A 25,511-nucleotide genomic window follows, 5' to 3' on the forward strand; every position below is an offset into this window, starting at 1 on the left:
CAGCAAGGAGGCTGAATACTTTTTCTAGAGAATCTCTTTTCTTTCCACTGGACTTGGAATCGGACTAAGGATCAGGTATTCATTTTCCCTGCTTTTTAGTAAAGGCTAGAAATCTTTTTCTACTGTGATCTCCATTTGGACAATGAAAAAACGTGGATTCCAACTGTACATACACTGTGTAGTTTTTAAAATGCTGGATTTCATAACCGAGACCCTGATTAAACAGGTTTTAATTAACACAGCAATTTGAACCTGGCATGTTTCAGAGCAAAATGCTGTATTATGCACTTGACATTTAATTTTTCATTTTTTATTAGAACTAAAAGGTTTCATTATAAAGGATAAATTTCAAATGCACTTTATTAGGCCTGATAGTTGACTAATTGGAGCCTAAGAAATTATAAAGACTCCTCACAATTAAACATTCAGCCAGAAACTGTTTCACTGGGAGCATTTACATATTAGTTATCTTGTTCTTTTTAAAACTTTTCTTTCTTCAATAACTAAGGACTGCAATTAGGCATTGTTCTTCATCGCCTTATTGTACAGCTCACTAGAGGGGGTGACTCACACCCCAGATTGCTCTCTTTCTTTCCCTTAAACTATGCTACACATCATACTGCATTTTCATCTCCCTCCCATCCCTTCACATCAGACTACTGCTCTCCCCATCTTGAGCTCTTCTGCACTCACATTTCCTCCAGGCTGCCTTCCCCGATTCACTGCTAGTCTCCCCACTGCCACTTCATCCCTTCTACGCCATCCAAAATCACTTAAATACACTCAATGGCTCAAAAAGCCTATGTGATTAACCCAATACTTAAATGATAACTCATTTATGAGTGGATTTTAGCAATGTTGTGAAGGTAAAACTGACAGGATTTGGTGACAGTACTGTACCGCACCTCAGATGTTAACTAGATATCCTTGTGGCTTTCTATTTAAAATGTTAGGTCAGTAAAGATGACATCAGGCCACATTTGCTATGAGTGAGGCAAACATAGACATTTTTAGACAGTGTTCAAGCATCGCACACCAAATCAGTTTGTAAAAATTCATTTTATACCCATATGACCTGGGAAAAAGATAACTTTTTCTCATGTTTTTTTAACTGTTGCATGCCTTTTGTCTTCTCAATCAATCAATCCTATTTATTAAGTGCTTACTGTGTGCAGATCACTATAGTAAGCACTTGGGAGAGTACAATACAATGAGTTGGTAGACATGTACCCTGTCCCATAGCGAGCTTAGTTTAATGATGACAGGCTTTAGGATTTGGGTGCCCAGTGAACTGGACTGTGCTTCACCAAAATTCTGTGTGCGTGAGGCTCAGCTATTTCCTGATGTGCCAGATTGATCCAACTAAATTAACTGTTCACTGTAGGTAGGACCTGCAGTTCATTCAGTTTGACAGAGTGAGCCATTATCATAGGTAGAATGATTCCATTATGCCAAATTATTTTTCAGTGTACATTCTAGAACTGCCAAGATGGTCTGCAAATCAAATATGTGGCAAATATTTCCTCAACAATATTGTTTATTATAAACATTACTTTCAAGGAGGAGCTTTGAAAGTTTACAGAAATTTAAGTTCTCACATTGTTGTACTCCATAGAAGGAAGTTGATTTTTGGCTCTAGATCTTGTCATAAATCAATCCTCCTAACCTTGAAAAACTTCATTTTTTCATTCAACTCTAGGCTAAAGAAAATACCCATTGTTTTTCAGTTTTTATACAGTCTGATGAGAACATTGACAGCCACTTGTCCTGCGAGTCCAGCCACTGCTTTGCTACTTTCCGGGCTAGAAATCAATCTTGTTTCCTTTTCTTTTATACAACATAATTGTTTGGACATCCACTTTTTTGGTAACAATCACTCTGGAATATCTTCATGCTCCTTCATTTGGATTTCAACACTTCTTCCCACTCAACAGAAGGTCCAGGGTTCTTGGGAATTGTTGGAAATATTGATTGCATTTTATGTTGAAAGTCTTTCATCTAGGAGGAAGAAGAAAAAGAACCCTTAGCCATTTCAAGTGAAAATGAAAGGAAAATATCCAAAACCACTGAAGATGGAATCTTTCACTTGAAGAGAAAGTACTCAAGGTAAAAAGAGAAGAGTAGTACCTGAATACAAACATAAAGTCAAGATCAAATTTTGGTCCTCTTACAAGAAACATCCTCTTCCAAAGGATTAGATGGACATTAACACACACACTAAAAAAAATCCCTTCAGATTCGGGTTGACAAACAGCACCTATTTTGTCCACCTCCTATTTATTCCCACCATAAGAGCTAATTATTGTCTCTTCTATTCATTCATTTGCACTTAATGAGCACTTACTGTGTGCAGAGCACTGGACTAAACGCTTGGAATGTACAATTTGGCAGATGTTGACGAATTACAGTATACCCAGAACCCTACACAGAACAACTAATACAGGAAACTCCAGCTATATCGCTAGGTGGTACCCAATGACTCAACACTGTATGAGGGGAGCACCCACAGCTCTCCCAAAATGGAGGACACCTAGAATCTCTTCAGTATACCCCCTCCAACCTATATTACCTTTGGGCAGCAGACTTAGTTCAAACGGTGGCCAGTTTCTGGGGCTTTATAATAATAATAATAACAATGTTGGTATTTGTTAAGTGCTTACTATGTATTTGCAAAGCACTGTTCTAAGTGCTGGGGTAGATACAGGGTAATCAGGTTGTCCCACGTGAGGCGTACAGTCTTCATCCCCATTTTACAGATGAGGTAACTGAGGCACAGAAAAGTGAAGCGACTTGCCCACAGTCACACAGCTGACCAGTGGCAGAGCAGGGATTCGAACCTATGACCTCTGACTCCCAGGCCCGGGCTCTGTCCACTGAGCCATGCTGCTTCTCTGTGGTTATTGCTAACCCGAAGTAAACTGGAAACAGCAATCAGGAACTCTGATGCTTCTCAGTGCTCCTGCTGGTACTCACAGAGGTGGCGCAGGCAGAGAATAGTGCTGAAGGTGCCCAGTTCTGCATCACCACCACAAGGAAAAAAAAAAAAGAAAGCTCTGAGAAGCAGTGTGGCCCAAAGGTTAGAGCATGGGCCTCAGAGTCAGAAGGACCTGGGTTCTAATACTGGCTGCCAAATGCCTGCTGTGTGACCTTGGGCAAGTTGCTTCACTTCTCTGTGGCTCAGTTACCTCACCCTTTAAATGGGGATTCAGAGTTTGAGTCCCATATGGGACATGGACTGTGTCAAACCTATCTTCCATCTTCCCAGTGCTTAGTACAGTGTCTGGCACATAGTAAGTGCTTAACAAATACCCTAAGAAAAAATGCTTTCAATTTTCAGGGGCAGCAAATTAGTTGTTGGGAGATTCACTGTCAGCCGAGGTCTCTGGGGAGCCAAGATCCTGAGGTTTCAAAATGGTGGGCCAGCACACACTCGTCGAATGTGGCAATGCTGGGAGAGTTATTTTTTGCTCTTGCTACGTGCATGTTCCTTCCATTTTTCTGGAAAACAAACAATGATCAATCATAGGGAAAGGATGTTCCTTAGCCTGCCAACCCTTTTTGCTTTGTGCCAACTAAGCTGTGAAGAAGCAAGGGTGGGAAGATGGAGGATCCAGGGACCCTTCCACTTGGTGATTACTGGAATGGGGACCATCATAGTGTGTCCTTGAGAGATCTGCTTATCATAATACTGCTTTCAGTGACCTGTCTTTGTTGACTAAATGATATCATATCATGAGAAACTTCAAAAAAAGTGGCATGCTGTACTGGATAAGTCTTCATCCCACTGCAATATTTCCTTTTCAGATCAAACCTGAATATCTCTCCATTCTTGTGATGGGTGCTTTGGTCAACTTGGCTCAAGACTTAGCACGTATTTCTTAATAGTATTTGTTAAATGTTTACTATGTACCAGATACTGTACTAAAGGGACAGGCCTGGGAGTCAGGAGGTTAAGGGTTCTAACCCCGGCTCCGCCATTTGTCTGCTATGTGACCTTGGGCAAGTCACTTCACGTCTCTGTGCCTCAGTTATCTCATCTGTAAAATGGGGATTGAGACTGTGAGATCCATATGGGACAAGGACTGTGTCCAACCTGATTTGTTTGTATCCACCCCAGCGCTTAGTACAGTGCTTGACACATAGTAAGCACTAACAAATACCATTATTATTTTTATGCACTGGGATAAATACAAGCTAATCAAGTTGGACACAGTCCATGTCCCACATGGGGCTCACAGTCTTAATTCCCATTTTACAGATGAGGTAACTGAGGCACAGAGAAGTGAAGTGATTTGCCCTGGCCAGACAGGAGATAAGTGGTAGAGCTTGGACTAGAACCCAGGTCCTTCTGACTTCTATATTCTTTTCTATCCATTATGCCACACTGCTTCTCATCTGCTAATGCTAATTTTTCCATGAGTACTGTTGCCAATTGTCATTCAAATGACAGGTGCTCTCTGGATTTAGCAGAGGCCAGAACCTTCTGCTTTTAATCACTTTTTTCAACCATACTGCACCCGAGGGGGAGACGTTTTAATGCATTTTCATACAGCTATTGATATGTTGTATGCAATCCCAACCCTCTCTGTTTCTAAACGTACACATTATAAAAATACTTTTATTTTCAATCCCTCTCTCGCTGGAGTCTATACTAAAGGTAATTGATTTAAAAATAAAAGTTAATAGGTAATACTTTGAAAAATTCAATCTTTGGAAGTAATCATTCAAATGTTCAATTTTTATTAGCCTAAGTAACTTCAGGGCATACATTTCAAAACTTACTTTTTCCCCCCTCTCAACAGGGAAGTAAACAGAGCGAATGGGTCATACTCCACAGTCCCTCCAAGTGCGAAGGATGTGGAGGCGGTTGGATTGGAATTTTTTTTTTCCTATCTCAGGGCCTTTGCTAGCATGTATTAAAACCTAGCCCTATAGGAACAATTCATAACCCATTCCTTGATTTAATATCCCAAAATGCTCAGTTCCCAGAGGCAGTTCTCTAAAGTGATTTCGCTCAGTTGAGCTTTATTTTTAGCAACTGCAAAATTTAGTGATGCTGCCTTTTCCTGCCAAAGAAATTACAGTAACTGTTCCACCTCTGACTGTCAGGCTTCTTTTTAAAAGCCAATCATATACTTTACTGCATTAAATAATCTCTAATAGCTACAGATCACTGTTATTTTCTTTTCTATTTTAACCTAATGATCCCACCTCAGCTGGCAAAAATGAGAGCACCTAAAAGCAACTTCCATTTAATGATGTCTTTAATGTGTGCTGCTGACAATGTCACACAGGGAAAAAAAATCTAATATTGCTCCATTACAGAGAGTGCTTGTGTGTCTGCTCAGATTAAAATAAGAAAAGAAGGGCTTCTCTATCAAGTAAATCTGGAATTAGATTTTCACACATGAGATCCTTTCAATATCTGATCTATAATAATAGGCAGCCCGGATTTCTGTAATCACTCATTTTCTATTTTAGTCCTTGGGCAAACGAGAGTGCTTATATCGCTTTCAGTGGGAAATGAAGACGGCTCCACTGCTACCCTGACTGGCAATGGAATAGGGTATTGCTGTCTTATCCTTTGGTCAGTTTTCCCTCACCACTTCCTATTGCATGCAGATAAGAATGCTGATTTGGTTTCGTCCAGAGCTGAATTCCAAGTCAGTTAACAAAAGTTTTTGAGCAGAGCACTGTACTAAGCGCTTGGGAGAATAGAACATAACAGACACATTCCCTGCCCACAATGAGTTTACAGTCTAGAGGTCTTTCTTGCATTTGGTTGGGTTGTAGCTGTTCTTATTCCAGTCGCATTATTCATCACGGCCATTGACAGCTCTGGGAATAAGATCATCAAGAGGGGAGTCAAAAGAAGACTTTCTATAAATAATATGCTAAGTAATAAGTCCCTAATTATTAATTCATTTTAAGCATGATGGGGAGATAGCCCACTCCTTTTACTTGCATTAAAAATAGATGTATTTGACAAACTTTAAGTGGATGGATCTTTATGCCAGAATGCAGTCTCTCCCCTAAATTGGACCTTCTACCATGCTCAAACCTCTGAGTGAATTATCAAAATATTATGATCACTGATTACAGAAAATTAATGTTTCAAGTGAGTGACAAGGTTAGCTACACTGTTGCTACTATTAAATCACATTTTGATAAAAATTATTTTCAGCAGTCAAACTTTGGAACTAACATTTTTTTGGCAATTCTTATGCAAGTCTTTTCATATCAAATTAACCAAACCTTGCGAGAAAGAAAAACTGCCACTTATAAATAGAACCCTAATATGAAATTGGTAATGGAAATATATTCTTCCCTTCTGTCCCAGAGAATATGACATATTCTCATTTTATGGAAAGATGCTCATTGGCTGCAACATTATCTTCCCGCAAAGGACAGCTGAGGAAAAAGAAAGGAGCCGGATAATTAATCAACTGCCTATCTGGAGAACTGACACAGGGCACCTGCAAGAATAATGGGCACCAACAGACACCATAAACGCCAAGTATTTGAGGTGAGCTTTTCTTTGCCAAATCTATTGGACTCTATCCTAATCTTTCTGGAGCAAGTGGCTGCTTCCTTCTCCCGAAATGTTTTCCGGCCTTGCTTTTACCAATATGGTTCTCTTATCTCCCTGCTCCTTTTGTCTCAATCGCTGGCTCCTCTTCCACCTCTCAACGCCTACCTCTGGGGGTCCCCCTTCTCTTCAGCCTCCTCACTGGCTTCCCAGCCTCCAGACTCTCCTCTCTTCCATCCACAGCTCATACTGTTAACTGGCCCATTTTTTTAATGTATAATTTCTGTTAAATGTACTTGATTGTTCCACAGTCTAATTCCTCTCCACATCAAGGAGAAACAACCCTTTGCCACTTACTTTCAAGCTCTCCAATAGCTCTCTCCCTCTTATTTATCCACTCTCTTCTTCCACAACACCCAAGCTCGCCTTCAAATCATGTTCTCAATCTTCCAATGCTCACCAGCCCCCTCTCCCTTGCCTTCCCTCCCTGCAAAACATACTGGCGCCTCACACCTCCATCTTGAATCTCTATCTCCCTGAGTCCTCCTTACCCAGAATTAATTTCATTCTACATTGCCTTGCTCCATCGTGGGCAAACTGTCAGCAGTGTGTCTGTTTATTGTTACAATGTACTCTCCCAAGTGCTTAGAGTGCTTTCCTCACAGAAAGCACTCAGTAAATATGAATGAGTGAATTCTCAACTTGTTGCTGGGCTTTCACCTGATGACAGAGTACAATGCTGCTCTCTCTCAAAAGGGCCTCAATCTTCACTCACTCATCAGGTCTCTCAGGGAAGGGAAGGGGGTCAGCCTGCTCCTCACTTCTCAATGTTGTTTTCACTCTGTCTCGACCCTTTTCTGAATCCCACATCATTCATCTTTACCGCCTTTGACAATGACTAGTTGCTGTTATTTACTCCTCTTCTGATTTCATCTCTGCATTGGACTGTTCTTGAAGCCTTCCTCCCTTTTTTTTTTTTAAGGGTATTCAAGTTTTTACTATGAGCCAGGCACGGTATTAAGCACTGGGGTAGGTACAAATTAATCAGGTTCCACAGAGTCCATATCCCTTCTGGGGCTCAGGATCTTAATCCTTTTACAGATGAAGGAACTGAGGCACAAAAATTGTCACTTTCCTAATTTGAAACAGCAAACACTAAGCTCTTCATTCTTCCTAAAGGTAGGTGTGTGCTATTCTATTCATTTCAGATAAACTGTAAGCCCGTCAAAGGGCAGGGACTGTCTCTGTTACCGATTTGTACATTCCAAGCGCTTAGTACAGTGCTCTGCACATAGTAAGTGCTCAATAAATACTATTGAATGAATGAATAAACTGAGGCACAGAGATATTAGCATCTGGCAATGACTATATGAAAAAGAATTCAACTCAAGAAAAAGAAAGTGTATACTCTGATAGCTTGTAGTTCTAATACTCATAACTGTGGTATTTGTTAAGCGCTTACTATGAGCCAGGCACTGTACTAAGCACTGGTGTGGATCCAAGCAAATCAGGTTGGACAGAATCCCTTCCCCACATAGGGTTCACAATCTTAATCCCCATTTTAGAGATGAGGGAACCAGGCAAAAGCCCAGAGAAGCGAAGTGAGTCCCCCAAGGTCACACAGCAGACAAATACACTGTCCATATATACTTAAGCATCAGCGGGTAATTTCTGAAAAGGAATTTAGGAGAAAAGCAAACCCCGCACCGTTTTTATGGTAAAATCTTCAACTAGCTTGTCCATTCTCATCTCCTTAGATGTCTTTCCCCTAGTATGTACCATTTCCTGGATACCAGTTATGAAAACCCTAAGAATAAACCAAATGGACATTCCTCATGAATTATTCGGGCCTTTTTACTGTGGCAGAAAGATAACGTCTATTCCCGAGGTGATAAAAGCTGATTTATGGCAGGCAGCATGAGAAAAGGACCTTTATGACTCAGTTTATCTTTTCTATGAATTGTTGCACATTCCAGCTCCAAAAATGGTTGAGGCTCAGTTCTACTTCTAAAATAAGGCTGTTGTAGGGCAGAGGGGAAGCATTTAGGAGTATTTGGGAAAATTTCCACATATTGACTCCTTCATGCAAAAAAACCAACAGATTCATTACTTCTAGTTTAAAATTAATGAATTCAACCTTAGTGTCACCATCCTGCTTCTCCACATTTATAGCAAGTGTCTTTGACCACTGCCATAGGTCTGTTACAGTCACCACAGAATAGGAAATAAAGTTTATCAAGGAGTTCTTACTACATGTGTTAACCTAAAATAAGATGCTATTTTCAATCAGTTTAAAATGACATCAGAAAGGCCTTCTATAATTTTACTATAGAGCTAAGGCCTCTTAGGGGAGATGGTGAAACAGTATTAGGAAGCTCATGATGATTTGGTGATTTCTGGTAAGGTCCATCAATAATAAGAGTAATCATAATTGTGGTATTTATTAAGCTCCTACTATGGGTAGATACAAGCACTCTACTACGTGCTGGGGTAGATACAAGGTAATTGGGTTGGACACGGTCCCTGTCTCACATAGTGTTCACCCTCTCAATCCCATTTTACAGATGAGGGAACTGAGGAGCAGAGAAGTGAAGTGACTTGCCCAAGGTCCCACAGCAGACACGTGGCAGACCAGGATTAGAACCCAGGTCCTTCTGACTCTTGGGCTGTACTCTATCCACTTGGCCATGCTGCATCAAGAACCAGGATAAGAAGATGTTATAAGGGGCATTCTGGCAGATTGTAATCAGAATGTGAACTTCAAGCATGTTCCCTGGAGGGGTATAAGGAGAGGATTAGGACTGCAGTGAAAGCAATGAGGAAGAGAAGAAATGCTATTCAGATTGCTCCTCCCAATTATTCAGAAGCAGCCACCATCAACCGTTTCTCTGTCAGTCTTCCTGTTTTCCCCCAACCTTCCCAAATTTGAACTTTCCACCCTACTTTGAGAGCCTCTTATCTTTGATCTAAGGCTATCTCATAATAATAATAATGGTATTTGTTGAGTGCTTACTATGTACCAGGCATTGTACTAAGCACTGGGGTGGATACAAGGAAATCAGGTTGGACATGGTCCCTGTTGCACAAAGGGTTCACAGTTTTAATCCCCAGTTTACAAATGTGGTAACTGAAACAGAGTGAAGTGGCTTGCCCCAGGTTATATGGCAGAAAAGTGGCAAAGCCGGGATTAGAACTCAGATCCTTCTGACTCCCAGGCCCATGCTCTAGCCACTAGGTCATGCTGCTTCTGCCACTTATATGACAACCTAGAAGTTCTACTGGGCTCTCACCAGTCTTCATGCTTTTTACTGGTTTGTTGGGTTCATTATTCATCTTAAGATGGTGGTTTCACAGATGACTGTGAAAAGCAATCAGATCTATGTCAAAAAGCTACTTGCATCCGCTATTGAAAGGTCAAATTCCCATATAAAACATTTTCTCTGAATTTTTATAGCCATATAAAGCAATATTGCTAGGGTAAAATAAATATCATTTTAACAGATAACACTGTCTATTAGTTACAGAGTCCACATAAATAATCCTTAGGTTATTTTTTGCTTTAAAGGCAAAAGAAAGTGTTCCAACAAAACTTCTCTTTTTTAAAGAAAAAGAACCAATTCCAGAAGGCTAGCACTAATGAACAAAGAAGTCATGTAGAAGATACCTATTTTATAATAAGAATTATGCACAGCACCTGGGAAAAGAGTATTTCACAATGATTTCTGCTTGAAGATGAAAGAATAATTCTAGAGTGTAAGCTCCCATTAAGTGTGTAAGCCAGGAACATATCACTTAGTACAGTTCAATGCAACCAGTGGTTATTCAAATACTATTTATATTCTTTATTAACTACAGATTTAAATTCACTTTCTTTGTGTGTGTGTAACTTTTCTTTTTCTCTAGGACCACTACTAGTCTCATACAGACTTTGAGCCAAATTCAAAAGAAAGCACTGTATCAGTTAATAATCTTTGTATCTGTTAATAGACAAGGACCATTCTGTCTGGAAATATGGAAGTTGGGTTCGTACTTAATAATAATTGTGGTATTTATTAAGTACTTACTATGTCATAGTAATTCACTTGCACTTAGTCTGTTTCTTTCTATGAACTAAAGTCAGAATGCTTCATGGACCAAATGGCAGGCAGCCCTTCAGTTCATTCCTATAAATGATAAAGCATGAGAAACATTAAACTCTTTAATTGACTTAAAATCATTAGATCAGTATAACAGAGTTGGCTTAGGGTTCAAAAGCGATGTCCTGTCGACAAGACCGCATCTATGAAGGAGGTGGTCTTAGAGAATCTCTTGCATGCTCTGTACGTAGCATTGTATTCTACTCTCCCAAGTGCTTAGTACAGTGCTGTGCACACAGTAAGCACTTAATACAATTGGATGAAAGAATGAAAACAGACTGGTGTGCCTTTCCCGGGTCTCTGTCATCCGAAGGAGCACCGTTCAGATAGCACTGGTTCAGAGGGGAGAGGTGTGTTGTTGAATTGTTTTTCGAGATGTTCAGATAGCACTGGTTCAGAGGGGAGAGGTGTGTTGTTGAATTGCTTTTCGAGGGGCAATCAATGGTATTTACGGGGCACTTATGTGCAGGAGCAGAAAGGAAAAAGACCGACACAAATGCTAGGCACCATCAGGAGGGGTAGAGAGAGAAAGAAAAGATGGCTTTTCCGTTTCATATAACCATCCATCCAGGAATATTCCATTCAGTAGAGCACCTTAGAAAGGATGGAATGGGAATGAAGGGCAACAAAAATCATCAGGGAGATGGAGCAGCTTCTCTACAAAAGCAGACTGAACAAAGTCCGTTCTGTCTAGAAATATGGAAGCTGGGTTGATATTTAATAATAATAATTGTGGTATTTGGTAAGCATTTACTATGTGCCAGGTACTGTACTAAGCACATGGGGTGGATACAGGCATGGTATAGTGGAAAAGGCAGGGACCTGGGAGTAAGAAGCTCATGAGTTCAAATCCCAGCTCCAGTACTTGTCTGCTTTGTGACTTTGGGCAAGTCATTTCACTTCTCTTTGTCTCCGTTACTTCATTTGTAAAAAATGGGGATTAAGAGTGTCAGCCTCATGTGGGACAGGGACTTTGTCCAACCTGATTAACTTGTATCTATCCTAGTTAGTGCTTAGAACAGTGCTCGGCACAAAGTAAGTGCTTAGTAGGTACCAAAATTATTATTATTGCTACTAATAATAATAAAATTGGGTTGGACACAGTCCCTGTCCCATGTGGGGCTCGGTCTCAATCTCCATTTTACAGATGAGGGAAGCTGAAGCCCAGAGAAGGGAAGTGAATTGCCCAAGGTTACACAGAAGACAAGTGTCGGAGTCAGGATTAGAACCCATAACCTTCTGACTCCCAGGCCCATGCTCTGTCCATTAAGCCATGTGGTGGGATTCAAAATATACAAAACCATGAAGACTATGGAAGGTGATTAGGCCTTGCAGAATAACAATATTGCAAATCCAAAAAGGAAGGAGCACAGTTGGAAGCTGTGCGAGAGGAATCAACATCAAATGTATTTACTAAAATCCCACTGTGGACACAGTGCTATACTAAGAATGTGGAGTCATATAGAAGGTTCAAGACAAATAAAAGGAGTCATTTCTTCACCCTGCAGGTAGGAAAGATAACCCCCAGGCTCTCAACTAGCCCAGACCCGAGCCACTGCACAAGTCTTTCCCCCTTCCCTCAAATCTGCCAAACCGTGTCCCCTCCCCACTTTCTAGGACTTCCTAAAATGCCAGTTCCTCTAAGAGCAGATTAATCCCCAATACCGTGTTATCCAGTCAGTCACCTGTAGCACTCATGAATATTTTTCTATTTATGCATTTAATTGCCCATTTTGTTTTCACCATGAGCTATGCTTTGCTATTTCCCTAGTGTATGTGCAATTTGTGCCAGCCCTAAACTGTAAGATCCTCAAGAGGGACCTTGTTTTTTACTTCTTGCGGGTGTTAATGAGCATCTTCCAGAGGGCTTAGTGTACAGCAGGTGCTGAGTAAATGCTGATGAGGTGGAGAAATCACAAAAAGTGAGTTCAGCACAAAGTATCAATAAATTTATTATTAACGGATCTCTTGGAGGATAATGGAAAGAAAAACTGATACAGTGAGATCTCCCATAACATGTGTCTGTTTCCACAATGTTTTGTACAGAAAGCTGTTAAGCAATCAGGGAATGTCCTTCTGATGATGTAGATTACCTGGAGAGAACATGATGCTGTGTCAGGAACTCGCGGGACTTGTCAAGGTGCGATATAAATTTTACTTAACGTGGGGATTAAGAACGTAGGTTCTGGCTTCCTGACTGTATATAGGGGTGGATGACCCTAAGGGCAGTTGTTTTTTAGTTCCATTTAGAGACCCGCCTACTTGCAATTCACCCTTGAACTGCAAGCACCAGAAGCAGAGGTGCAGGTCCGACCCAGCATGGTGTAGTGGATAGAGCATGGGCCTGGGAGTCAGAAGATCATGAGTTCTAATCCCAGCTCTTCCACTTATCTGCTGTGTGGGCTTGGGCAAATCACTTAACTTCTCTGGGCCTCAGTTATCTCATCTGAAAAATGGGGATTAGGACTGGGATCCCCATATGGGACAGGGGCCATGTCAAACCTGATTAACTTTTATCTACCCCAGTGCTTAGAACAGTACTTGGGACATAGTAAGTGCTTAATAAGGACCACAGTTATTATTAGGCTAGATAGAGGGTGAGGATAAAGAGTGGACAGAAACAGTTCTCATTCACATCTCTAGTCACTGCTGCAGACAAAATTCTGATCTAAATAGTGTACTGATCTGGCTTAGTATGAGTGGACCTTTTTTTTAAGTAGACAAAGGACAATTTTTTTTATGGCAGTGGTTAAATTCATTCATTCAATAGTATTTATTGAGCGCTTACTATGTGCAGAGCACTGTACTAAGCGCTTGGGATGAACAAGTCGGCAACAGATAGAGACAGTCCCTGCCGTTTGACGGGCTTACAGTCTAATCGGGGGAGACGGACAGACAAGAACAATGGCACTAAACAGCGTCAAGGGGAAGAACATCTCGTAAAAACAATGGCAACTAAATAGAATCAAGGCGATGTACAATTCATTAACAAAATAAATAGGGTAACGAAAATATATACAGTTGAGCGGACGAGTACAGTGCTGTGGGGATGGGAAGGGAGAGGTGGAGGAGCAGAGGGAAAAGGGGAAAATGAGGCTTTAGCTGCGGAGAGGTAAAGGGGGGATGGCAGAGGGAGTAGAGGGGGAAGAGGAGCTCAGTCTGGGAACGCCTCTTGGAGGAGGTGATTTTTAAGTAAGGTTTTGAAGAGGGAAAGAGAATCAGTTTGGCGGAGGTGAGGAGGGAGGGCGTTCCAGGACCGCGGGAGGACGTGACCCAGGGGTCGACGGCGGGATAGGCGAGACCGAGGGACGGCGAGGAGGTGGGCGGCAGAGGAGCGGAGCGTGCGGGGTGGGCGGTAGAAAGAGAGAAGGGAGGAGAGGTAGGAAGGGGCAAGGTGATGGAGAGCCTCGAAGCCTAGAGTGAGGAGTTTTTGTTTGGAGCGGAGGTCGATAGGCAACCACTGGAGTTGTTTAAGAAGGGGAGTGACATGCCCAGATCGTTTCTGCAGGAAGATGAGCCGGGCAGCGGAGTGAAGAATAGACCGGAGCGGGGCGAGAGAGGAGGAAGGGAGGTCAGAGAGAAGGCTGACACAGTAGTCTAGCCGGGATATAACGAGAGCCCGTAGCAGTAAGGTAGCCGTTTGGGTGGAGAGGAAAGGGCGGATCTTGGCGATATTGTAGAGGTGAAACCGGCAGGTCTCGGTAACGGATAGGATGTGTGGGGTGAACGAGAGGGACGAGTCAAGGATGACACCGAGATTGCGGGCCTGCGGGACGGGAAGGATGGTCGTGCCATCCACGGTGATGGAGAAGTCTGGGAGCGGACCGGGCTTGGGAGGGAAGATGAGGAGCTCAGTCTTGCTCATGTTGAGTTTTAGGTGGCGGGCCGACATCCAGGTGGAGACGTCCCGGAGGCAGGAGGAGATGCGAGCCTGAAGGGAGGGGGAGAGGACAGGGGCGGAGATGTAGATCTGCGTGTCATCTGCGTAGAGATGGTAGTCAAAGCCGTGAGAGCGGATGAGTTCACCGAGGGAGTGAGTGTAAATGGAGAACAGAAGAGGGCCAAGAACTGACCCTTGAGGAACTCCAACAGTTAAAGGATGGGAGGGGGAGGAGGCTCCAGCGTAGGAGACCGAGAATGATCGGCCAGAGAGGTAAGAGGAGAACCAGGAGAGGACAGAGTCCGTGAAGCCAAGGTGAGATAAGGTATGGAGGAGGAGGGGATGGTCGACAGTGTCAAAGGCAGCAGAGAGGTCAAGGAGGATCAGAATGGAGTAGGAGCCATTGGATTTGGCAAGAAGGAGGTCATGGGTGAACTTAGAGAGAGCAGTCTCGGTAGAGTGGAGGGGACGGAAGCCAGATTGGAGGGGGTCTAGGAGAGAATGGGAGTTAAGGAATTCTAGGCATCGATTGTAGACGACTCGTTCTAAGATTTTGGAAAGGAAGGGTAGTAGGGAGATAGGACGATAACTGGAGGGGGAAGTGGGGTCAAGAGCGGGTTTTTTTAGGATGGGGGAGACGTGGGCATGTTTGAAGGCAGAGGGGAAGGAGCCCTTGGAGATTGAGTGGTCTGTCATTGCAAAAAAATGACACTGCATTGCATGACATTGCAAAAAAAATCTGTCATTGCAAAAAAATGAAAAATTCCAAAGGGTGAATCAAAAGGAGCTTTCAACAAGTTTTTTTTAAAACATCAGAAAACAAAAGAAGGATGCTAATAAGAAATAGAAATAGCCTACTTTAAATTAAGCATTTGAAATTTTATTTCCTCTAATTTCCAGCAGAGGTAGCTGTGGTTCAATACAATCAATAAAGGATGGTAAAGTCCTCTCCAGTTTTGTTTCTCAGATAAAATATAAGTCTACAGTGAATTTGGGTTTTTTGCCCAAAATATATGAAAAATGGTTCAAATTATCTACTCCCCCTTAACACTATCAGTGAAGACCTGGCCTGATTCCATATCCCTTCTTATGTATTTGATATTCCTGCACTGGTACACAAACGCTTTCCTGTAGATGGGCTGTATTTTGCAGTTATATATTTGCACACTGATGCACTTTTCAATTAACTGCATATGATTCCCATGTGGGACAGGGCTTATGTCTGACCTAATTATCTTCTCTCTACCCCAGCACAGTGCTTGGCATAAATACTTAAACACCATATTTATTATCATAAATTGATTGTAAACTATTATCAGTCGATGCTATTTATTGAACACTTGTGTGCAGAGCATTGTACTGAGCATTTGGGAGGGTATGATGATGATAATAGTATTTGTTAAGTGCTGACTATGTGCCAAGTACTGTACTAACCACTGGGTAAATAATCAGGTTCAGACACAGGAGCTTCCCAAACTAAGTAGGAGGAAGAACTGGTAGTGAATCCCCATTTTACAGATGAGGAAACTGAGGCACAGAGGAGATGACGACTTGCCCAAGGTCACATAGCAGACAAGTGGCAGAGCCGGGATTAGAACCCAAATCCTCTGATTTCCAGGCCCGTGTTGGAAACAAGATTCAGTTGGAGGAGTGCTTGTCAACTGGCTCCAGAATAATCTGCCAAATTGCAATTTTTTAATCTGGAATGGTAATTTTAAAGTGATTTTGTCTCCCTCACTGGTATGGTAGGGGTGGTCCCTGACAGCCCATGACAGATGTGGGACTAGGAGACATAGGTGGCATCGCACGCATCACAATAGCAATTCTGTTTTAATAATTTTGGTATTTGTTAAGTGCTTACTATGTGCAGAGCACTGTTCTAAGCGCTGGGGTAGATACAGGGTAATCAGGTTGTCCCATGTGAGGCTCACAGTTGATCCCCATTTTTACAGATGAGGGAACTGAGGCACAGAGAAGTTAAGTGATGTGCCCACAGTCACACAGCTGATGAGTGGCAGAGCTGGGATTCAAACCCATGAACTCTGACTCCCAAGCCTGGGCTCTTTCCACTGAGCCAAGCTGCTTCTTTGTAACGGCATACAATAATGCCGTTAATGTAACGTAATGTAATGTAACATAATGTAATGTAATGTTACATTAACGGCATATTACACATCTCTTTGCAGAGACCAACTTCTTAACTTAGTTTCTCTGTGCCTCAGTTTCCTCATTTGTAAAATAAGGATTCAATACCAGTTCTCCCTTCTGCTTAGATTGTGAATGTTTAAAAAAAATTTTCATTCATTCGACTGTATTTATTGAGTGCTTACTGTGTACAAAGCACTGTACTGAGTGCTAGGGAGAGTACAATATAAGGATAAACAGACACATTCCCTGCTCACAGCGAGTTTACAGTCTAAAGGGGGAGACAGACATTAATATAAATATATATATATACACGAGAGAAAGAGAGATAGCTTGCATCTGTCCCAGCACTTTGTACAGTGCTTGGCCCATAGTAAGTGCTACCACTTAAAAAAAAAATTATTATTACTATTCTTAGTCTAACCCCCTCCTTAAACCTTCAGGTCCCATGCCTCCCCCATCTTTTTCCCCTGAAGACCTTGCCAGCTACTTCACTGACAAAACAGGCATGAATTCCCCCAAATTTCCTACTCACCTACTATACTAAGCACTTGGGTAGATAGAAGTAAATTGGGTTCGACTAAGCCTATGTCCCACATGGGGTTCAAATCTTATTCCCATTTTGCAAATGAAGTAACTGAGGCACAGAAGTTCAAAGGACTTGTCCAAGGTCACACAACCGACAAGTGGCAGAGTGGGGATTAGAACCCAGGTCCTTAGGACATGCAGGCTCGTGCTCTTTTCACTTTTCACTAGGCTACTCTGCTTCTCTGACAGTCTATTCCTTTTTATCATTCATTCAATTGTATTTATTGAGCACTTACTATGTGCAGAGCACTGTACTAAGCGCTTGGAATGTACAATTTGGCAACAGAGAGAGACAATCCCTGCCCAACAATGGGCTCACAGTTCTCCCCCTACCCTTCTAGTTATTCCTTCTCCCACTCTGCCTCCCACTCCGTAACTGTGGTGATGAGTGGGGTCTCTCAATCTGTATCAACTCCCTTAGGGAGCTCACCCTTTCTCATGGCTTCATTTACCATCTATATCTATATGTAGGACTCCCAAATCTCTCACCAGCTCTGACCTCTCCTTTCTGCAATTTAGCACTCTCTTCTGCCTTCACGACAGCTGACACCTCAAGCTCAACATGTCAAAAATGAAATCCTCTTCTCTCCCAAGCCCTCTCCTCCCCACAAGTTTCTCATCATTGTTGACATCACCATCCTCTGTTTCACAAGGCCACAACCCTTGACTCATTTCTCTTTCGACTCACATATTCTGTCAGTCACAAAATCCTGTGGGTTCTATCTTCAAAATATCTCCAAAAACCACCCCTTGCTTGTCATCTCAACTGTATATATTTCCATTACCCTATTTATTTTGTTAATGAATTGTACATCGCCTTGATTCTATTTAGTTGCCATTGTTTTTACGAGATATTCTTCCCCTTGACTCTATTTATTGCCATTGTTCTTGTCTGTCCGTCTCCCCCGATTAGACTGTAAGCCCGTCAAACGGCAGGGACTGTATCTGTTGCCGACTTGTTCATCCCAAGCGCTTAGTACAGTGCTCTGCACATAGTAAGCGCTCAATAAATACTATTGAATTGAATGAATCCAAACCCTGCTGGTCCAAGCATTGGCCATATCAGCCTCTACACTGACCTCCCTGTTTTCCAGCTTCTTCCCTCTCCTTACTACACTCTGGTGCCTGGATCATTTTTCTAAAACATCTCTCTGCACATACCTCCCCATCTCCAAAGGCAGCTTATTCCTCTCCCAAACAAGCTGAAACTTCTGACCATTGGCTTTAAGCCATTCAATCAGCTTTCGCCCCCTACTTTTTTTTAATGGTATTTGTTAATCCCTTACTAGGTGCCAGGCACTTTACTGAAGTGCTGAGATAATATACAACATCATCAGGTCAGACACAGTCCCTTCCCATATGAGGTTCACACTCTAAATAGGAGGGAGGATTTAATCCCCATTATTCAGATGATGGAACTGAGGCAGATAAGTGAAGTGACTTGCCCTAGGTCACACAGAAGATAAGTGGCAGAGCCGGGACTGCAAATGTGCTAGCATTAAAAGGAAAGTTTTATTCTCCTACAGATCCTAGTTTGACAGGAACTATTTCCAAAGTAAGAATCTTTGCCAGGAGATTCTTACAACAGAGTGATCTTTGCTCATCTCTTAGTTCTAATGCCAAATCTTGTACTAGTCACACTATCAGTTATCAGGACCATACTACACAGGAGTGTTGAAGATGAATGAACAGCTGGATAAAAATAATGTGCCAAAGTGCACCAAAAACAAACCTATAGTGGGTAGTTCAGTGCTTCTGCATAACACAGTTTGCCCAGGAAGTAAGGTTGAGGCCAAGTGGAAGGATAGGCGTCTCATCTCAAATCAGGTAGACTTCTGCTCTCCCCATTTTCAAGGCCCTCTGAAATCACATCTCCTCCAGGAGGCCTTCCCTGATCAATCTCTCATCTCCCCATCCTACTTGCCCCCTGTTGACACTTCAGCACTTCCACATAACTTAACTACTTGGGAATTAACCACCCCCACCTCCCCAAAGCACTTATGTAGTGCATAGCTTTATATTCAGTTACTTTTTCCAACCTCTAATTTATTTAGTGTCTATCTCCCTCACTAGATCGTAAGGTACTTGAAGGATGGAATCATGCACAGCACAGGAACTCAATAAATACTACTGATTGGTTGATTGCTAGGAGACAATGAGAGAAGGGCATAGAGAAACAAGAAGGGGAGAGTTGGTAAGATTAGGAAAATGACAAAAATTGGGAGAGGAACACAAGAGTAGGAAAGAACATGGAAGAAGTCCAGAAGAAAGGAAGACAAAAACATTAACATTCTAGGAATATTTCAATAGTATCAGCTAGTTAGTGTAATATTGTTTCTAAAACTGCTGAGCTATGGGAATAGAAGTCTCAAATGATTAATTTTCAATATGTAACTTCATTTTGGCAATATTTTAGCAGTACTGTTTGATTTAAAGGAAGACTAAAGAATGGAAATTTCTAATTAACACCTATCATTCTTGATCAAATGTGTCACTTAAAGAGACAAGTCTAGATTAAGAAGCGTTATAATAACAATGATAAATAACTGCTCTGGAAAAACAAGTTCCTTCCGGTGATGGAAAGGAAAAACCCCCAACAAAGCAAGTTAGATACTGATTTTTCTGTCTAATCTTGGGCCTCATCCCAGCTACCTTCTTTGCCTGGAAAAACCACTGTTCTTGGAATTTTGACTCCCACTATGGGATCTACTGACCAATTTGGCTAGTCTGAGCTCCTGTTTGGCTTATTGTGCTTGCTAAGAGACACTACCGGTAATAGACAAGTGCATTTCAATTGTACTTACAAATAACTTGAGTACATTTCTTTAAATTGGGCTCTCAAGGTCTAACTCAATCAGTGGTATATATTGAGTGTTTACTATTTTCAGAACACTGTACTAAGCACTTGGGAGAGTGTAACAGAACAGAATTAGCACTCGTGTTCCAAGAGTCATTTTGAACTGGATATTACAAATAAGGAATTATTTTTACCAAATGAGGCAGAGAATGAGTGCTCTCTGAAAGTCTGAGCAAATTCTACAGTAGCATGTAAACCAGAATTATTTAAATTGAGAATCAGTCAATTTTGGTCAAAAATGGCATGGTTTTATGCTCTACTCTCTCATCGAAGATCAAATTAGCTTCATTCTTATGTATTCTTGGCTACATTTAGAACTCTATGTGTCCTGCCCTTTGATGTATCCAATCCGGTGACCTTTCTTCATATCTACTTGGAACAAACATGGGGCACACTGGAGAAAACACTTAAAGGTTATGGCTAAAGTCTTAATTATCAAACGCTGAAGCTATATCACTAGCTGAATTTCTAAGTGGCACAATAAAACATTTATAGCAAATGAATCAAACAGAAAAGTTAGAACAAATAGGGATATATCCACACCCGCTGCACTCATTTCCTCTCCAATTCTCTTCTCAGCCTGCTACAGTGAGGTTTTCAATCCACCGGGACCGCACTTCCATTCAATTTTATTTACTGAGCGTTTACTGTTTGCAGAGCACTGTACTAAGCATTTGTGAGAGTAAGTATAACCATAACTTCCTAAGGTCAAAAACGGATCTCCTTACAGCCAAACCCAAAAGGCTACCTCTGTCCTGATCCTCCTCAATCACTCAGCTGCTTCTGACACTGCAGACCGCTCCCACCTCAAAATAAGATCAAATGCTCTTTGGTTCTCCTTCTGCCTCTCTGGTTGCTGCTTCTCAAGTCTCACAGGCCAGCTTCTGCTTTCATTTCCTTACAGTGAGGATTCTAGAAGCCTGTGTTCTGGGTCCCTGACTTTTCTCTGGAGAAGTTTATCCACTCCCACAGTTTCAGCAACCACTCTACATGGGTGACATCCAAATTCCACTCTCATCAAACCTGTAGTCCCGTACCACCTCATGCCTTCAGGACATCTCCATTCAGATTTATGGAGCACTTAATGTGTTCAAAGCACTGTACTAAGCACTTGGATATCTCCACTTGGATATCCCAATCCCAATACGATGTATTTAAAACTGAACTACTTGTCGTTCTCCCTAAACCCACTCCTCCACCGACTGTCTCCATCTCAGTCAATAAATCACCATCCTCTGTTCCAGAAACCCAAACCTCCCTGTCATCTACTACTCCTCATTGCCCTTCAACTCCCACATTCAATCTATTCCCAAATCCTGCTGGTTCTTCTTACACATCTTGCAGATCCATTTCTTCCTCTCCTCCCCAACAGCAACCACTCACCCCTAAGCTCTGATTGGAAGGTAGCTAGATTATTCTATTAGCTTCGCCACTGACCCCCCTGCCTCTGTCTTCTTCCCCTTCCAATCTATAGTATACACTACCATGCAAATTCTCCTGAAGCACTCAACACACATCTCTTCAGTCCTCAAACCCGCCCCAGTGACTTTCCATATCCCCCTGCGTCCACAAAATATCCTTAAAGTTGGTTTCAAGGTCCTCACCCGTTCACCCTGCCTTTTGTACATGCTCTCTTTAACCACTACTCTCTACAAATCTCTTTTTTTCCTCCCAAATTAATCTTATAACTGCACCTCTCACTAAACTAGTCTAGCTCTGTCCCTCTGGTCACGCTGTTTCCCTGGCTTGTACCACCCACCCTCCCAAAATCCCATTTCCTCAAACAACCCTTCCCCGATTAATTCCCATTACTCCAACCTCTGTAAACCTATCAGTCACCTCTATCGCTTTGATACTTGTGAGCCACGAGAAGCAGTGTGGCTGAGTGGCAAGATCCCGGGCTTGGGAGTCAGAGCTCGTGGGTTCTAATCCCGGCTCCGCCACTTTACCAGCTGTATGACACTGGGCAAGTCACTTAACTTCTCTGTGCCTCAGTTACCTCATCTGTAAAATGGGGATCAAGACTGTGAGCTCCAAGTGGGACAACCTGATCCCCTTGTATCTATCCCAGCACTTAGAACAGTGCTTCGCACATAGTGCTTCGCAACAGTGCTTAACACATGCCATTATAATAATATTAATAATGTTGGTATTTGTTAAGCGCTTACTATGTGCAGAGCACTGTTCTAAGCGCTGGGGTAGACATAGGGGAATCAGGTTGTCCCACGTGGGGCTCACAGTCTTAATCCCCATTTTGCAGATGAGGTAACTGAGGCACCGAGAAGTTAACTGACTTGCCCACAGTCACACAGCTGACAAGTAGCAGAGCTGGGATTCGAACTCATGACCTCTGACTCCAAAGCCCGTGCTCTTTCCACTGAGCCACGCTGCTTCTCTAATTATTATTATTATACTTTATCCTTACTTATCCCTCTCAGGATGGTACCTGGAGAGCTTCCAGTACTCTACCAGTCTTGGCTACAAGAGGGAGAGTCAAGTAGAGGCATATCCATTCCATTTCTAGCTTGGGCGGTGGCTACGGAGTGGAGGCAGTCTGCTACAAGTTACAACTCCCCTATGCTGGGCAGCAGTGGCATGGGAGAGTCGAGGGCGGAGACTCAAGTTCACTGCGCAGAAGGCAATGGTAAACCACTTCTTCTATTTTTGCCAAGAAAACTCTACGGATACACTACCAGAATGATTGCTGATGGAAGTGGGACGTTCTGGGCGAGATGTGTCGATGGAGTCATTATGAATCAGAAACAACTCGACAGCATAAAACAAGACAAGAACTTCTATTAGGTAATCTGTTTAACTACTAACTTTACCACATTAACAAACTTTTTCTCAGGATACCCCAAACTTGGCCTAATTTCCTCATTCCTTTGCAATTTATGGGGATTTCAAATCTCACAGATACTAATCTAAAGAAGGAAAAAATATGTGCATGATGTTCAAACATTGCCATTTGTTCTGCCCCACCTGCAGCGTGAACATCACAGATTCAGGCACTTTCCACACACTTGACAGCAAACATTGTTACAGAGTAAAAATTCAGTCGCCCCAAAATGCTCTTACTGGGTTAAACTAAAAGTCCAGTATTCTATCTCTGACAGATCTGTGAGGAACAGTATGCTGCTCCCCTTGGGCACCGCCTTCTGAATGTTAAGGATGTACTATCTAACATCCCTCATTACAGTGTTAAGATGTGTTCATAAATACAATCCAAGAGAGGGAAAGAGCGTATGTGGAATTAAGTGCTCAGGTGACGGGAAGTGCTGACATGGGAGGCGAATAGGATGGGGAGGTGAGAGATTAATCAAGGAAGGCTTTTTCTGCTGCAGATGTGAAGAGGGAGAGCAGTGGTTTGCCAGATGTGAAGGGGGAAAGAGTTTCAGGCAATAGGGCTTCACTACCAAGAGTGTTCTCTCTATTCTGGTGGGAACTGATAAAGGATTGCTTATCATCCCACTAGATTTCAGCCCACTCAATTCATCAGTGGTATTTATTAAGCTCTTACTATGTGCAGAGCACTGTACTAAGTGCTACAAATGTGGTGCTGAGGTGAGATAAGCTTCAAAGCTTGGAAACTGACTTCACTCAGGATTTCACTGATTCCAATCCTAATAGAGCAAATTGAAAAAGCTGAGCATTTTTCAGGTTGCATTTTTCATGCAAGAGCATTTTCGTATGCACCCTCTTAAAAATGCCCAAGATATGTTCTCAGAAAATTAACCAGTGGGATACCCCCTACCTTTAACTGGAATAAAATCCAAGAGGCAAGTGCATTTTCAACCTGTATATTGTGCACGTTCTGGGACGGGAGAGGGTTAAACAACTTCAGGAAGGAAAAGATCCAGCCTGCAACAAGTCATGTTAGTCATCTAGCTTGAAGACAAGGCCTGCTGTACCACATACGCATTGCACCAGAAAATCTACCAAGTTACTAAGATTTAGGCATTTAAAAAAGGAACTGCGTGAGGGTCAGGCTACGGATTATTTGGTTCTGTCTGAAAATAAAGAACCATCTCTCCTAAGATGAAAGTGACTCACTGTGCTACTTCCTCAATGAAACTCTTAATTGGAGAGAAAAAAGGAAAGGAAAAAAATCTCAAGCCCTCATTCCTTACTCTGAGATCACTTTCACATTTTGTGATGAGGTGCACATCACCTTAATAGCTCAAACATCTGGCCTGGCAGTTTCACCAGCCACCTGCTTCCCCCTCCTTCTCTCCTCTTCTGACTTCTTACTCCCCCCACAGCCTGGACACAAGGTGGATCACATCATCATCAGACGTTGCCTCCTCTCCAACCTCACCAACTCCCACTTACCACTTTCCTACTCCCCAGCCACCACATCTATGCCCCCTCTCCCTCAGATTGGTTCTTCCCCTTACTGTGACTACGCAGAAGTACACACTCTCAACTCTGCCTACTTCAACTCCCTTGTCCCCTCTTTATCCCTTCATCATGCTCCAACCCACAGCTCTGGATCACTGCCAGTCACCTTCCTCCGCTGCTGAGTGCTGAACGCAGCTGGCAGAAATCCAGGTACTTAGCTGACTTCTCCCACTACAGATTCACACCTTTTCACTTGAACCCAGCTCTGCTTTCTGCTTGACTAGTCCCTTGTTGACTCACACACCCACATTCCCCACCAGCTCTTTCAAACATTTAATTCTTCTCCGAAGCCCCGGATGTCCCCACCATCTCCCTCCCTAACCCCTCATGAGCTCGTCCACTAGTCGGCTGGTCGAATTGAAACCATCAGGCATGAGCCACCTTAAGTCTCCCCACAACACCCTCCTCTGTTTCTTCATTTTTCTCCTGCTTCTCAGTTCTTCCAAGAAGATATCACCCAACTGTTCTAGAAAATCCAACCTCTACGTGTGCCTCTGGTCCGCTGCACCTCAGCTCCTAAAAATCACCTGCTCCTCCTCTTCTCCCTTTCCTGGCTGCCATCTTCCATCTCCCCTTCTCCAAAGCTTTTTACCCCCGCCTTCAAACACTACAAGGGGATTCTATAACAACCCTCTCTCATTCTCACAGGCCTCTCCTGCTATCACCTCATCTTCCTGCTCCATTACTCTCTTCTGTACTCTCTGCAGTCTGGTTTTCGATCCCTTCACTCCCCCAAGACTGCTCTCTCCAAATCCGGTCTTGGTTAGCCAAGTCCAAAGGCTTAGATTCCATTCTGATCTTCCTCAGCCTCTCTGCTGCTCATGACACTGTCAACCACTCCTCCTCCATGAAACAGTCAGAACTTCATTTTACTGAAATGGCATCGTTTAATGGAAAGAGCATGGGGTCTGGGAGTCACAGGACCTGGGTTCTAATCCTGACTCCACTTGTCTGCTGTGTGACCTTGGGCAAGCC

At 42.6% G+C, this 25,511-nt stretch overlaps 1 protein-coding gene across 3 annotated transcripts in view; it reads right to left on the bottom strand.

Moving 5' to 3' along the window:
- Positions 1-288: 288 nt before the first annotated feature.
- TMEM242 (transmembrane protein 242) overlaps positions 289-25,511 on the bottom strand; it is a 41,705-nt gene continuing 16,482 nt past the window's right edge. For 2 of the 3 annotated variants that reach the window (XM_029058621.2, XM_029058620.2), the window contains one exon: positions 289-1,998. In XM_029058621.2, coding sequence (XP_028914454.1) covers positions 1,900-1,998 — 99 coding nt within the window. In that variant the 3' untranslated portion in view covers positions 289-1,899. Of the gene's footprint in view, positions 1,999-10,593; positions 10,693-25,511 lie in introns of all 3 variants that reach the window. The other variant, XR_003756997.2, reaches the window with a different exon arrangement.

The sequence above is a fragment of the Ornithorhynchus anatinus genome, chromosome 2, assembly GCF_004115215.2.
Source record: "Ornithorhynchus anatinus isolate Pmale09 chromosome 2, mOrnAna1.pri.v4, whole genome shotgun sequence".
Taxonomy (NCBI): domain Eukaryota; kingdom Metazoa; phylum Chordata; class Mammalia; order Monotremata; family Ornithorhynchidae; genus Ornithorhynchus; species Ornithorhynchus anatinus.